At 37.3% G+C, this 16,360-nt stretch overlaps 1 protein-coding gene across 1 annotated transcript in view; it reads left to right on the plus strand.

Annotated features, from left to right (window-relative positions):
* The first annotated feature begins 483 nt into the window (after positions 1–483).
* Positions 484–16,360, plus strand: part of LOC147631439 (uncharacterized) — a 44,013-nt gene continuing 28,136 nt past the window's right edge. Inside the window, exons 1-2 of the mRNA XM_086809187.1 lie at positions 484–1,651; positions 1,770–2,126. Of these exons, the coding sequence (XP_086665313.1) occupies positions 484–1,651; positions 1,770–2,126 (1,525 nt within the window). The remainder of the gene's footprint in view (positions 1,652–1,769; positions 2,127–16,360) is intronic.

Genomic DNA, 16,360 nt, shown 5'->3' on the forward strand with positions numbered 1-16,360 from the left:
TATTATCTAGCTAATTCTTTTAATTTTCCCGTCTTCTTCGTGTCTCCTCGAGCCTTGGGTTCTTCCACTACACACCCCACTACCTACCTATCGCTCACGCTCTCTCGAGCCTCAACTGCTGCCCCTTTGCACCCGTCGACGTCACCATCAACTGGTTTTTTTAATTCTACCATTACGCGTCCGTCGTAGACTCGTAGCTACCAAGGCCTTCTGCGGTAGCACAGGGAATTACTTGCGTCTTGAGCTGCTAGCATACTTCGACTAACCTAATAAGGTAGAGAGCGATCGGGTCGGGTGATGAGCCCGGGATAGCGGCCAGAATGTTTGTAGTAAGAGGTAGAGAGGTGCCCAACGGGACGGGTAGCTGATGTGTGCAAGTATTCTCTATACGTTGGCTTCCCTCGACCGGTACGAGCCTGTTCGTTTAAAGATCGGAGCGAAAAAGAACTATAGAGAGAGAGAGAGAGAGAGAGAGAGAGAGAGATGGAAGAGGACGTTCAAGAGCCTCCGGGAAGCGAGATACACCAAGTAGCGGCAGCAGCAACGCAAACCCAGCGTTCGCCTCCTCTCATTCCTTACTGTCATGCACTTCATAGCCATTCCACTTTCACCCCTCTCTCGTCCTTCGGGGCGAGGCAGATATCTTTTCCTCCTACTATTTCAATTACCACTACTACTAGGGAAGGCCTAACAGAATCACCTTCCGCCAAACGAGGCAAGTATGGCATAGCGCAGCAGTGGCCATTGCCCTCGGTAGCGGCGGCTGCGCAACAGCTGGCTCCCTCGAACCCAGCTATATTCATTCATCCTCCTGCTCTGTCTCCTTCTTCAGGCCCGAGTTCAGCCGGTGCCGCGTCGTTTTCTCAGTCTTCGTCTCCGAGCTCAGCGCAACCCAGCTCGGCCGCAGCTCCGCCTACTCTTGTCATGCCAAGCGGCTGCGCCCAACTAGCGATAATAGGAGCAGCTGCGTCGCCTTCCGCATCCCATTCTCCATCTCAATCCCGCATTCCTTCCGTCACCGCCACTTATATGCAAGCAGAAGCTGTTCCTACACACGAACCCTCTTCTACAGCGGATGCACACCAGCTGCCTATAAGAAAAGGTAAATTTGTTTCTCCGGTTTGGAAGCCTTTAGAAATGCTAGTACTTGCCAGAGCCTGGAGAGTACAGTACTTCGGAGCCTCCTCGAAATCGGAGACGGGAGATTCCACAGGCCCAAGTGAAGCCACTGTTACTCAGAAGGCTAAGACTCGAGCCGAGAAGGATTGGGAGGTGGCGGAGTACTTGAAGCAGCACGGCGTTCATCGTGACATGAAAATAGCAGCAACAAAGTGGGACAATATGCTGGGTGAGTTTCGCAAAGTGAATGTGTGGGAGAAAGGTACTCCGGAAAGAGATCTAGTAGGTGGAAATAGCTACTTCCGTCTTTCGTCCAGCGAGCGCAAATTGCATGGCTTGCCTGCATCTTTTGATGAAGATGTCTACGCGGAGATGGTGCAGTATATGGGGCATAGGCCTCGATCGCTAGGGCTTAGAAGCGGTCGTGAGGTTGCAGGTCATGGTGGAGACAGCACTGATGCAGCGTTCATAGGAGCCTCGCGGGAATTAACGCACTACCGGACTTCTCCGATTAAGCAGGACGTCACCGGAGGTAAGGTACACGGACTTTCTTGAGTTCTTTTTTTTATCAGCTCTCAAGGACTTCGGTTGTCGTGTTGGATCTATCCTCCTCTTGGAGAGTGATAGTTTGCAGCTGTGTTGTTCCGCAGCACTTGCGCAGGTAGGAGAGGCTACGGCTGGAGGAGGCGGTGCGGTCGGAGGGAATGCTTCGCCAGGAGTTGATGCGGTGAATCGAGGACGAGGAGCGGGTGGCCTGCAGCGCATTGGGCGAGTCAAGCTGGTGTGGGAGGAGAGTGTTCACATATGGGGCCTAGACGATGGAACTCAGCAGGGCCGGTTGAAAGTGGAGAACCTCAACTTTCTACACGCCGACCAGCTGGTATTTCTAGACGACAACTTCGCCGCAAACGCGCTTGAAGCGTTTGAGAGCGCCCCCCTCCACGGTTTTTCCACGGATACTTTCACCTCCGGCCAGCTCCTCAAAGTCTTTGGCCGACGCGTAGCTGGTAAATCCTCGTCTTCGTGCTTTACTTTGATTTCTTTCTGGCACGTTATGATTTTGTGATACGACTCCCTATACTAGTCTTTTGAGTTTCTTTACTTGTGCATGCTACACGAGACTTGTCTGCCAGTCACAGTGTTCTTCTTGGCGATGCTGTAGATTTAGATCATAAGGGCCGTAGCAGGAATGTCATTATGATTTTTGTCAGGTCCTAAGCTCTACGTCTATCTTTGTCAAATCATTCGAGACCAAGGTCTTAATACAGCACGGGATTACCAGTAGTTCAAAAATAGTGGTGAGCCCTGTAAGCATTGAGCTTGCACTTTCAGCTTCGTGACTCGTATCATCGACGCACCTTTCTGCCTCTTGCAGTAAGTAAGGCAAGGCAACACCCACCTGGACTTATTCAATACTACTTTTATTGTGCTAGTCTTTAAATTACAATCTCACTAATACGTCGTATTGGTCGGCTACGCTGCCAAGACGAACAGTCTCTTATAAGGCCATACCTTAATTAGTCGAGAGCTTCCTTTGTCACAAAAGATCCACTCTGACTACAAGAACTACGAAAGTATCAAGGATCGTATGTTTGAACCAGCTTGTACAAAAGTATCAAGAATTTGAACATTTGAGCTCCACCATACGCCAGTCATCCTGCCGATTTTGTCTTGCAGTAATGCGAGACCACACCCACCTCGTCCAAGTATCAAGGACCAGCTCCACCATACCCCATTCATCCTGCCGATTTTGTCTTTGCAGCAATGCGAGACCACACCCATCTCGTCCATAATGGACTCACTAAAGAGTCAATACTAAACAAAGGTTGTCGTCCTTAATCTCCTTGTCTTTGCTGCTGGCACCTATGGGTGCAGGTTTCGAGGGAGTTATCTTCTCTCTAGTGCTCTGTTTCAGTGACGCGGGCATAACAGGAGAAAGTCCATCTGGCCTTGAGGCCATCGGGATAGAGGAGGGGAGCCATTGTAAACAGTGCGGGGAGTGAGGGGAAAGAACAGAGAAAAGGCTAATAGAAACCCTAAATAGAGTTCTAGTCATCATTTCAAAGTTATAGTTGAAAGCGAAAAAGCAGCGCCGCTTGCTTTTTCAAAATTTCAAGAGCTAATGTGCCTTGGTTTATCTATTTTTTTAAATAAATAAGTCGTATTTTAGAAAACACATTTTTCTACATTACATGATATTACTTAGATTTGACTAATTAATGTGTGTAACTAAAACTCCACAAAAAGGACTTTTAAGATGGAAACATACCAACCCTTGCCAAATTTTCATGATGTAAATGTGTCGTTTAATATAATATAATATTGTATATCGTGTATTATCATGTAGGTTGAATAATGAGCTTACAGCATAAACTAACTAGATAGTAGGGTGGACGATATTAGAAAAAACTCTTTCGTGTGAGGCAGCATCATCTTGTTTTGTAACAAGTTACGTATCACGTCATTCACCCATTGCATGATTATGTATATCATGCAACTTTAATGAAATTGAAAAACCTGAAAAATCCTATTCCACGGAAATTATTTCTTAGGTATTGGAATTTTGTTTTAAATATGATGGATTTATTATTAGTTGAACTTTTGCTTTAAGTAGGATGGATAATTGTTGGCGTTGACAATTTCAGTCGAAGCCTTCATTAATTTATTAAATGTCCATCGGGCATTAATAAATTAATGCTTGAATCTTAGTATTACACAAGGTACTTTTGTTCATTCTCTATATAGTTTAAAAAAAAACCATTCACTAGATAATTTCCTAGATATAAATGAGCATATATAGTAAAAGTGCAAACTAGAGAAAATGAAACACTTTCCTAGATAGCTAACTAGGAAATACAAAGCATGGATTTTTCTATATAGTAAAAATTTCTTATATAAAATTTTTTTCCTACAAAGGAAAAAATCTCTTATGTAGGAAGATTTTCTCTATATAGAAAAATTTGCTTACATAGAAAAAAAATTTGTATATATGTAAATTTATCTATATAGAGAAATCCATGCATTGTATTTTCTAGGTAGCCTATCTAGGAAATTGTTTCATTTTTCCTAGTTTGCACTTTTCTTAGGTATCTTTATTTGTATCTAGGAAATTATATAGTGAATCCATTGTATCTCCATATAGAGAATGCTTAGTAGCTTATTCTCTAGATAGTTCTATGAATCGTGCTAATATACTACTTACAACATAATAGATTAAGTAGTTCTATAAAGCATTATAAAATATAAATCTTTTTATTTATCAAAGATTAAGCAAAAAAGTCTTGCATATTTAAAAAGAAAGCCAAAAGTAGTCAATGTACATCATATTTAAAATAAATAGCACTTCAAGATTATCTAAATGTCATGGGATTATGTCTACATTTTCTAAACTAATAGGTGTGGATTGTGCATTGAATTTGACTTTCTTATTGACAATAAGCCAATGCACAATGTCACGAATCATAATGTCACTCCAAGGCTTTTTTATATTCTTTGAGTAGTTTTTGAAACTAATATTCTCTTTCTTTAGATTGACATATGTACTCTCGAGAGAAAAGTACATGTCTTGGATTGTATGCACTCTCGTGTACTTTAATAAGATTGTCTCCATATCCTCCTTTGAAATGTGACTCACCTACATTCATGATAATGAAATATATAAAATTTTAAAGCATATTCAATTTACCTAAATAAAAAGATTCAAAATAATAAACTTATAAATGATAAATTTCTCTAATATAATATCACTTACTTGTAAAGGTTCACATGATGCCTTTACATTTGATTTTTCAATGTGTTCTAAATCTTATTTGAAATAACAAAATCAAACTCATGATGTTAAAAATAGAAAAATCAAATCCATTAGTTAAAAATAAGAGAATCATAACATTATACATCTATCTAACAATACCTTTAAAATGGTTGTTGGTATAACATTTTTACCCTTTTGGTGACTTCTTTCTTCCAAGTGAGTTCTCATCTTCTCACTTACCTTTGGAACAAGCCAAAAACTAGCATTAATAATTATGAAAGTACAAAGAGAAAAAAATTAAGAGTATAAAGAGATAGTAGAAAACTTTTGTAAGTTTTGCATTACCTTTCTCTTTCTCTGACTTTTTCTTGAAACCTCGTTCGTATACTTGGCCAAATTCAACATTGGATCCTACAACAAAATATTAAAAGAAATATTGACAACTTATCACATATACAAAGAAAAACTCAACCAAACCTTGTCTTCACTTGTCATATATACTCTCACTTCTTGATTTCTTATGGTTGTCCCTCTTTTTGATGTGTGATGATGTAGTAGCTCAGTAAAAGAATAATTATTCTCTTTCATTGTTGTATTATAAGAATCTTGGTTTATAAGATGTTATTAAAATCACATAGAATTCAAAAAATAGTAGTCTTAAAATTAAATCATTATGTGGACTAAGAAATACACCTCATCGGATATATATCTTGCAACCCTTCAAACCTCTTTGTCTCGAATATAAAGAACTTTATTCATTTATATATAAGAGCATACATTTAATACAAAACTAAAAGTGAGCATACGTTTAATACAAAACCAAAAGTAATCTTACTTAAAATAAAATCAATTATATAATACACTTATATTCTCTATATGTTGATCATTTTTTATTACATCAATGTAAGGAGAGCTACCTTGAAGCTCAAAGTTTGTCTATAGCTCAAAGTTTGTCTATAAAGTTCACATTAGTAACAAAATCTTTTAAACAAAACGTTCAAAACATGAAACATTGCATAAGTTAATATGCACGATTCAAAGAAATAAGTTACTATGAAACATTGCATAAGTTACTATGCACGATTCAAAGAAATAAACATTATACATTTTTCTTATGATACATCTTTCTAGCTCTTATCTCTTCATAAGAATGATTATATGCCTGAAGATTGAGTGTTGGCTTTAAGAGCATGACATGAAAAATAACATAAAAATAAAACTAGACCCACATAAATATATAATACAAACATACGCATGTAAAAAAGATGCTTACGTAGGAAAAGAAAATATCAAGATTAGATCTTTTACCTCTTCATTAGAATTAATATTTCCTTGAGGAGTCAATGCAAGCTCCAAGATCTATGAATATAGACCAATTAAAAAAAGTGAAACTATGTATTAAGTTTCTTAAATCATAATGCATATAATACACACACACACACACAGAGTTGAATCATACAATTAATGGTTACTTACATGAAGTGATGAGCTAGCATATATCTCATTACTTGCTTCATTTATGGATTGAGTCATCTCTTGTGCTTTTAATGTATCCGTCTGTCAAACACAAAATGTCAAATGCATTAGATTAGTTTTAAAATTATCAATCTAATTATTAGTTTCTAAAAGAACATTCATAAGCACAAACATTAACACTTACATTGTTCCTCTTTTTCTTATTGTACTTTCTATTTGTTTGTCACTTGAGACCCGCCATCTATAGATATCTTCCTTCCACCAAACATATTCAGCTCCAATGAACTTTAGAGTTGCAATCTCATGATGATGCTCACAAATAATTCTCTGCAACTCTTGCGTTCACTTTTACTTCTCAAACGATTCGTTGACAATTGGGAGTAAAAAAAATATCACTATTAGAGCTCTAGATGCATTGGTTTTGGTGGATTAATTTATTATGGCTATAGTTACACTAGTGTAGCGCTAGTGTCTATCTCTTGCTCTCCTATCTTGGCATCTCCTATGTCTGTGTGCCAAAGATTCCTAGTTTTGAGAATGAGTTGGTGATTGGTTCAGATGACACAAGAAACATTGTATCTCCACAAAGTAGGAATCTAATGAGTGGGACACTGGCACCACTCTCTCAATGTTGCTCTCACAGCTAGTATACCTACGACTAGGTGAAAATTTGTTGTTTGGGTACATTCTTAGGAAACTTAGCTTTGATCATCTTAAAATTTTTTAAGCACTAGGACTAGGCTAAGTTCGATGAGGCCTTCTCAACCCTTATGTGATCCTATGGGCTCATAGAGGAAGTCTTATGGATCTTATGATCTCATTAGATCTCTAACAAGATTTTATGAAATTATATGATATCTTACATAAATTATGAGATCTTAAGAAAGATCATGAACTCATGGATATGGTATTATGAGATCTTAAGAGGTTCTACAACTACCCTTTGAAAGCTATGTACGTAGCTGCTATCAAAACACTCACTCTTTCTCACCATTCCCATGCAAAATGTTCTTTCCCATTGTTTCGCAATATCAACACAAGTCTTTTGTCCTATTTGTATATATTTTAACTTAGTGCAAGCTTAATATGGTTTTTCAATTTATTTTTTGATTTATCAATTTGAAGTGGTGAGAGGCAACCTTACAGCTCCTTAGATGTGAAATCTTGACGTGTGGATGATTGGAGGTTCAAAGCTCTAGAGGTTTTTATATTTTGCAGAGTTCGGAGAGAGGCTTTAAATAGGTTGTGTGTAGTATTTTCTTGTTGGGCAATGACCTAGTGAAAGAGAGATAAAGGCTATTGTATACGTTGTTTTAAAAAAAAAATTACATTCTAAGAGATATTTGACACAAAGTGAGAAAAAGAGATGGACATGAACACACTAAGAGAGGGAGAGAGGGAGACGTTTTCGCTAAGGTGTAAAACCTTACTATAATCATTAATTTAGGTATTATGTGCTGTGCATATATTCTTATGTATCTTACATCATCGTCATGTGTAATGTATCATGTATGTTGTATTATATGCTATTTGATGTATCATGTCCCTCATTGGCGTTTTTATTCAAAGAACACACGACTTATCTTAAGTACACAATACTTTTATAAAACGTGTAATGCTTGTGTAGTGTTGAGTCTTTGGTTATCAATTCAAGAGAATGAGAAAGGTATAATATATTTTGTTAGGGTAACGAGCGTTATATATTAGCCATGAAAGATCTTTAAACTACTCGTCTTGAGAATGAAGCTTTTAAAGCTTGAGCCATCAGAAAAGAAAGAGTGAAGGAGCAATTGATTCTTTTCATGGCTTTAAGCTATATATATATATATATATATATATATATATATATATATGCTCTTGATATAAGACCGTTTTTGTGAAGGTATTGATGAGATATTCGTCATGTTTTAGTGACGATCTTCTTTACAACCTCTTGCATAGTCTCTTACATGTGAAAGTTAGTTTTTGGTGTATCATAGGGTGTTTTTATTTGAGTGTTTCATTGAAGGGTATTATTTTGTGTTTAAAGTTGATGGTTGTTGGTATGTGTACACAACAAGTTGGCAAGGAGATAGGTTTGGTTTTGGGCACTCTTTGAAGATTCTTTTATTCACACGAGTGCATTGGATTTGGTTGAAAAAGTGTCCGCTAGCACATGTACTAGTTCAATTGACCGGAGATAATCAAGGTACTAGTGGATGGAGTTCTATTTGTGACTTTTAGAAGGCGAGAGACTATCAAGGGTGTTCTCATCAAAACAAATAAGTTTTTAACAGATACTATTTCTAATACAAAATACTTGACTGGGTGGTTCTTCTTCTCCATACTAGCATTACACTTTCACATCCATGAAATTGCATGTTGTACTATTTATCTCCTAAATTAATGTAATCTAACAATCCTCCTATAAGTTCATCAATTTTTTAGGTGAGAGAGAGAGAGAGAGAGAAATGTGGGATGAAAGCGTGGGCGTGCTATGATGAAAAGTAGATCTTGATTTGGTATATGTTCCAGCAAAATTGAGATGAACGAAGTTGTGAATAAAACCATCAAAGCTACTACGCTTCTTGGAAATTTTTGCTAATAGACATGCATATAATGTTGCTTTTTGAACTATATCTATGTTTTGAATGCTACGTAGCACAAAAGTAATTGTTAGCTCAATTTGGTAAACAGTAACGTGGATTAAATGACATTTACTAGTAAAGAAGAGATATATTCAGTCAATTTTACATAGGCGGTTCCTTGAGATGATTTCTCACAATATATAATACAACTTCTTCCAATTAGGAAGTGAAAATTGTGAGGTTCTCAAATGGAAATATGTAGTAACATTTAATATAAGATGAGCTTGCTTTGTTACTTTAAGCTTTCTATTACAATTGCCCCCGCTTATCATAATACACACAAGCATACAAATACCCGTGTGCTGCATGCACAAAACTCAATTTAGTAGATCTTTGGAATACTCGATAAAACGAAGTGTATGTTCTCTATTCCTTGATGAGTGTGTGCGTCTTTGATTGTTTTTGGGGGGCAAGATTACATATAACAATCAAGAAATCTTGCCTTGTGGAAAAGTTTTGCAGGACAGCCAATGAAGTAGTGTGTTGCCAATAAAGACATAACCTTTGTTATTACGGTCTGTAAATTTGTATGTTACATGGGTAAGTTGCGTTAAGAAATTATAGTAACTCTTCCGCTGTTTGTCTGTGTCTCTCAAGGACAGGTTATAGTATTTTTGACACTTCAAGCCCAAACATTGGTTTCCATATTTGTCACCTGTCACTAGATTATAAATAGATGAGAATGATTTTGTGATCACTACTACCGGGTTGGAGCTATTCTACGGTCTAGCGTATTTAGTATTCTACACATTTTAAGAAAGATGATCTACAAGAGAGCTTTTTACAAAGAAGCTAGACTTATGAAAAACAACACAAAAAAAAAGAGCAGCTTCTAATATACAAAAAAGTACTCTACACATCATTCTCCTTCCTTCCTCTTCACAATGTCTCTCCTTCTTAACTCTCGTCAACAAAGAGGAATATTTCTCGTGATTTTAACAGGAATGGGCTAAGTTTCTTCTCCATTAAGATTTAGTTTAAAGATGCTATTGATTGATTGATTATCCTAGATGTCTCAATTAACTATTACAACCGTTTGCTTGGGTGCAGGTACCTCTCAAACAGTGATTGTTCCACCTTCGGGTAAGTTTTGTCCTAATGTTGTTTAAATCATTTGGAACAGATGCTTGTGGACAAAAATTTTCTTACATCTTGGCTGCTCTCATGTTTACACTCGTATTACAACCAAAAAAAAAGGGAAGAAAGAAAAACACGCATGCACGCACCCATCCACCTACCGTCCCACCCACATGCTTCTCTAAATTTTTTTATACTCCTCGCTTTGTCTCTCATGCACGGATGCCCGGTTGAACTACCCAGTTTTAGACTAATATATTGGTAACTAAACGACGAGACAAATGTTAAATTGACGTCTCGTTGTTTCAGCTATAGGATACTAATTTGAAAGGGTCTATAGAAGACAAACCGAGAGTGTGATAAAGTGTCAGGATTTCTATATGTCCACATAGGAGAATTTGTAGAAGGTTTCTAAGTTTATCATATGTTCATATACGACAGTATATCATTAAGAGCTTCTCTCAGGTGCCTTCGTATAAAAGAAAACAAAAGAAAGAAATGGAAAACCAAAACTGTTTGGCTATCTGTCTCAACTCCATGGGTCCGCTCTTCTTATGAACCGTGCGTGGTATGATGTGGGTTAATTATTATTATTATTATTATTGTTGGCTCTCTTTGCCGGATTTGGGGTTCAATTCCTTGCTTGCATTTGCACTACATCAGCAGGCAGACACACACTTTCACAAAGTTTGCTTCTAGGTCAACCTAACAATTTGAGCTAGAGCTACCATTATTTCTTATATGATATTGAAAGTTCAAGGTACTTTTTTAGGGGGGTGCCTACGGTCTTGCTAGATCATACCTTGTGCATTACATTTTTTTAAGCTGCCACCAATAGTTGATCTAGAGCTATGATAATTTGTTGCAATATATATATTCATGTTTGATATTTTGAGTTAGGAGGCACAAAAATTCAAGACACTCTTAGGCCGGTACCTAGGGTCTTGCTAGATCATGCCTTGTGCATCATGTAGTGTCTAGCCACATTTATCATTAGGACTCATAGATGTTGTCATCTCTATAAATTGCACCCCATGCTTCCCAAGCTGTCTCCAATTTAAAATTTAGAGAATCCACCCATCTCCTATTTGGAAGATTGTTAAAGTGATTCCATGTTGGCTAAACCTTAGCCACATGTTCTTTAGTAGTTTAACGGACATGGACCTTACTTGCAACAACCTCTAAGACAAAGATTAGGAGAAGAATATGATTTGATTTGGACAGTTTTGATAGTCAAATAGGATGCCTAGGGCAAGTTTGGCACAATATGAACTTGCTTAATGACAATTTTGATGATTTTTATGTCTGAAAAAAGGATGGATGACGTTATACAATAAAGGAGGTTAAAGGTCATTCTTGGCATTGAGAGGTAGTGTCTAGAGGCGCATCTTCCAAGCAATATCTTGAAATGTAGATCACATGATTGTAGTTCTTTGAGTGTTTCATCGAGAGGATAGTTGACACTTTGCCCATATGTCTTGAGATTGATTAGCTGAAGAAAAAGTCAAATTAGTTTTCATGATATCAAATAGAGCTTTACACCCATGCAAGAAAGATCTACACTATATGGGGAGTAATGATGGCCTTCTAGACGGGCAAGAAGTGAGCTTGCTTGTTGCTAAATCTATCCATGATAGTCCAAATTGTGTTATTCTCATAATAAAGTCCATTGTAATACTTTTCCAAGGTTCAATGAAAACAAGCAAGGGTTGAAGTGAACTTGTAATCTTATGCTTGTAAAACTTCACCTTTTGGCATGTGATGCACTATCAAATATCTCTCTCAATGTCTCGAGACACTTCGTAGGCCAGGAGAAATATCTCTCGATCATCTTTGTCATAGTCATAATACTACGATGGGAGGTGCATGGCGGTTATCTACCACTTTTTTCTCAAATCCTTGATCACACATACAATTGTCATGCTGCATAAGATAACCGTCCATTCTAATACTTTTCCAACGTTCAATGAAAATAGGTAAGGGTGGATGTAAACTTGTAATCTTATGCTTGCAAAAATTCATCTTTTGGCATGTAATGCACTGTCAAACATATCACTCAATGTCTCAACGCTTTGTAGGTCCCAAAGAATTCTCTCTCGATGATCTCTTTCATAGTCATAATACTACGATGGAAGGTGCATGGCATTTATCTACCACTTTTCCTAAAATCCTTGCATAAGATAACCATCTTTGATCACATATTGTGCATGTGATGTCTTGGAGTGAAAAAGAGTCCAAATGGCAAACTACTCATTCTCATAATACATTCTAGGGATTATAGCCAAGTCATGATTTGCGGCAATTGAAAATGCAGCCACATACGGTTTTTGGGACAATGCATTGGTCACAACATTCTTCTTTTGCGAAGTATAAGCACTCTGAGAATGAAAAATTTGAAAGTTTTTATCCGTACATCCTTTTTCAAAAGCTTAGTTTGGGTAAAAAATTACCTCAAACCTTGATGATCCATCTTAACTATAAATTCAGCTCCTAATAAATTGTGTTTTCATACTTGGAGCTCTCATAAATGTTTGAATTCTTCTTGGATCCTTGCAAACTATGGCTTTTAAAAGCAATTGCACGTCATTATTGATTTAGGAGAGTTCCTACGTGTAGTGAAGAATTACTAATGTAAAATTAAGAAGCTAAGATATGAAAAATTATCATTGATTATTGCAAGATTAAGAAGATAATCTCATACAAAATCCATGATGCCTAAGTGAGTTAATCTCTCACCAAGAGGATGGAAATAGCCTTCCATAAGCCAAAGTAAGAAAGCCAAAGGTTCCAAGAGTCCAAATGATCAAATGTCCAAAAGATACAATAGTGACTCATGAGTATCCTTTTATACTTGAGTCCATGACCATATCCCTAAATCTAACTAATGAAGTTGCTACTTCATTATATTGTCCTCAAAATCTATCACATTTATAACTATATATCAATGAGAAGTAAAGGCTCCATCATGCTCACAAGACCATAAAAGTAAATGGAAAGATCCCAAAAGTAGCCATGTCGACAGCATAGTCGGTATAAAACTAGATCGTCATTCTCCAAGTATAAGAAAAGGAATTTCCTTCATCTTTTGCATGGTCCCATAAATAAAGTATCCAATGATTGAATGATTGAATAAGCCTTCAATCAGTCTTAGAAAACTTCAATCCATAGTTTTGACTATTCGATAAAGAATAATCATCGCCTTATCACGAGTCACCTTTATAATAGCCATTGGAGTTTGTTAAGATAGAGAAAAGGCTTCCAAAATTGACTCTGCAAAATCTATCCAAAAAATTTTAGAATGTGTATCTCCCCATATAATAGGTAAAAAGTCCATGGGAATCATACCACATAGGCTTTGATGATCTGGCTTGACCATAAAATCAGTCCCAAGAAGGTAGTATTTCCAAATAGTCAATGCATGAATTGCTTCCATTTGGAACTCTTCTATGCGTCTATTCAACGCTCTTGTCCTTCTTTCCAGGCTCATAAATGAATTCTCCGTCTTCATCCATAGATGGAAGCTATTATACGTAGAACCCACATACTTCTTGAGATTAGATGGATGGAATACATTATGGATTTTTGTAGAATAAGGAAGGTCAAGTCTGTAAGTCAAATCACAAACTCTTTTCATTTCTAGATAGAGACCGTAGTGCCTATGAGCAAACTTGGGATTGGTAGAATCCTTTAGAGTATTGTGGTGGCTCTTTGGTAGCTTGAAGAGTACATAATCTCATTCTTGAAACTTCCCATCATGCCTATGCTTATCCGCATTAGCCTTCATAACCTCTTGGGCTTTCTTCATATTGTCCTTGCATGGTTGAAGAAGTTGTCTCATTCTCTCTAACTCTTCTTTAGCTAACGGGTTGACCATGTTATCTTCTTATGAGGCTATGGATGACACATGCACTTGATACCCATAAAGAGTCTCAAAGGGAGACATCCTAATAACACATGCACTTGATTAGAAGGAGGGGTAATGTCACATAGCCTGTAATGGCATACATGAGTCGCTCGTATTCAGCAGCAGAGCTTGATCTAACATGGAGTACACACGTCAAAGTGCGTGTGGTAAGTGTATCCGGAGTTCAAGGGTGAGGCGCCTGGGTTAGAGGACCGTGGGCGATCGGGCTAATGTGGACAGGTAGGCCACTATATAAGCCCGACAATGTGGACACTTATCCACGTTCCTCTATGGTTGGGTGGTGACCAGAGCTCAGAGCCCTCCTTGGCTATGGCAGCGACTAAGGTGATGTAACACTTTACTCACTTCAGCCCCCATTCTTGTGTGTCCCAACTTTTCAAACTTTCTATGTGAGCGAATACAAGTGGAAAGGAACTTGGGATTATGTTATATCAACAGCATGGAGTCATTGCATTTGAGAGTACAAATGCTAACCGACAAGCAGATGGAATTGCATGTATATAAGCAAGAGATGCTTTCTATCCTTCATGCCAGCATGAAGTGGCATCAATATCTTTATGATGCCTATTTTGAGGTGAGAGGTGACCATAGAGTGCTGAATTTTTTTTATCCCAACCAACCTCTCCCCCTGAGCAAAAGAGGTGGCTAGCCACTCTTCTAAGTTATGATTTTGAGATATCATATACACCTGGCAAGAAAAATGTGGTAGCGGATACATTGTCAAGGATATAGGCTTGCACTATGAAATTAACCATGGAGGTTTATAGTGATTGGATTAAAGGGATTCAAGAGGAATATCTTTTAAATGATAGTGCTCCCCATATTTATAGGAAATTATAACAAGGTAATCATGAAGATATCCCTCGTTATAAGCTTCACAATAACCTCTTATGATACAAGGATAGAGTGTATCTTGTTTCCACTTCATCATACATACCTACAATGCTTCATGAGATGCAATCTTCTCCACTTGTAGGTCATCTTGGTGTGCTGAAAACCTATGACAAAGTGAGCAAGAGTTTCTTTTGGAAAGGCATGTGGAGAGATGAGATGTCAAGAAGTTTGTGATGAAATATTCTTCATGTCAAAAGAACAAGGATAGTCATCAACTACCTCATGGTATACTCTATTCTTTATCCATTCCAGATGAAAAGTGGACCCACATCTCTATGGATTTCATTATGGGTCTTCCCAAGACTAAGCATGGGTGGGATCAAATATTTGTGGTGGTTAATTTGCTTACTAAATAAACTAACTTCATTGCTTCTAAGACCACATATGTAGCATCTCAAATTGCCAAACAATTCATGAAGTATGTATTCAAGATACATAGCTTGCCACCTAACATAGTGTGATAGACATTGAATTCATGAAAATTTTTTGGAGATCTTTGTATGAGAACATGGATACACAAATTACTCCATCTACAACCTATCATCCTCTAAAAGAATGATCAAACGGAGTGTACCAACAAGTGGCTTGAGGTGTATTTGAGGCATTGTTGCCATGACATACCATCTTCATTGGATAAATGGCTATATCTTGCTAAATTTTACCATAATTCTAATAAGAATTTAAGCATTGGGATGTCTCCCTTTGAGACTCTTTATGGGAGTTTTCGTTTGCAAAAACAAACTGGGGAAAGTTTTTGGTAAGTATATATAGTTGTTCTCACTTGAGATCTTTTCTAACCTATCCTTTCACTTAACAATTTCTCATCAGTACTACACAGTACACCTCATGTTCTAGTCTTTGAACTTAAGAATTCTCCTTGGTTCATATGGAAGTGTGGTTACTCCAAGGACTCAACTACAACTTTAAGATAAACTACGTTACAGTCTTAGGGATACATTATTTTGACATGCCACTAACATGAGAAACTAGGTGTACTTGAGAGCTCTCGAGCAACTCAAGTTTGTAGACTCTGCTATACCGACCATTTCTAGACTACGTTACTAAATATTTGTAGACTATGCTACCATGCTATGCTACCAACTTGTTGACTCTTCTCCTTGCATAGCTCTACGGCCATAGGAGATCTAGACTAGAGTCCATAAAACAACGTAAATGGAGCAGATCTAGTCATGAACAATAAAAACTAAATTTCAAAGGTGAGAGGTACTCCTATCCACTAGATTATTCATCTATGCACAAGTATATGCTCTAGAACCTTGTTAGGTTTTTAGTTTGACTATCATCAATCTACGAAAAGTTGACCTCACTCTTACTAGGAGTGATATTTAACCTTTTGAGGATTTCTCTTAAAGGTGACTATCAAACTTTCTATATCTACTCAACACTATATCTGTGCGGACAAGCTATATAGTTTGTAGAGATGTTTGATAAAGAGTCTTTTAAACTCAGATGTTTTCACATCTTATTAGT

Source organism: Cibotium barometz, chromosome 15, assembly GCF_041138505.1.
Source record: "Cibotium barometz isolate CiBa-2024 chromosome 15, ASM4113850v1, whole genome shotgun sequence".
In the NCBI taxonomy this organism is placed as follows: Eukaryota; Viridiplantae; Streptophyta; class Polypodiopsida; order Cyatheales; family Cibotiaceae; genus Cibotium; species Cibotium barometz.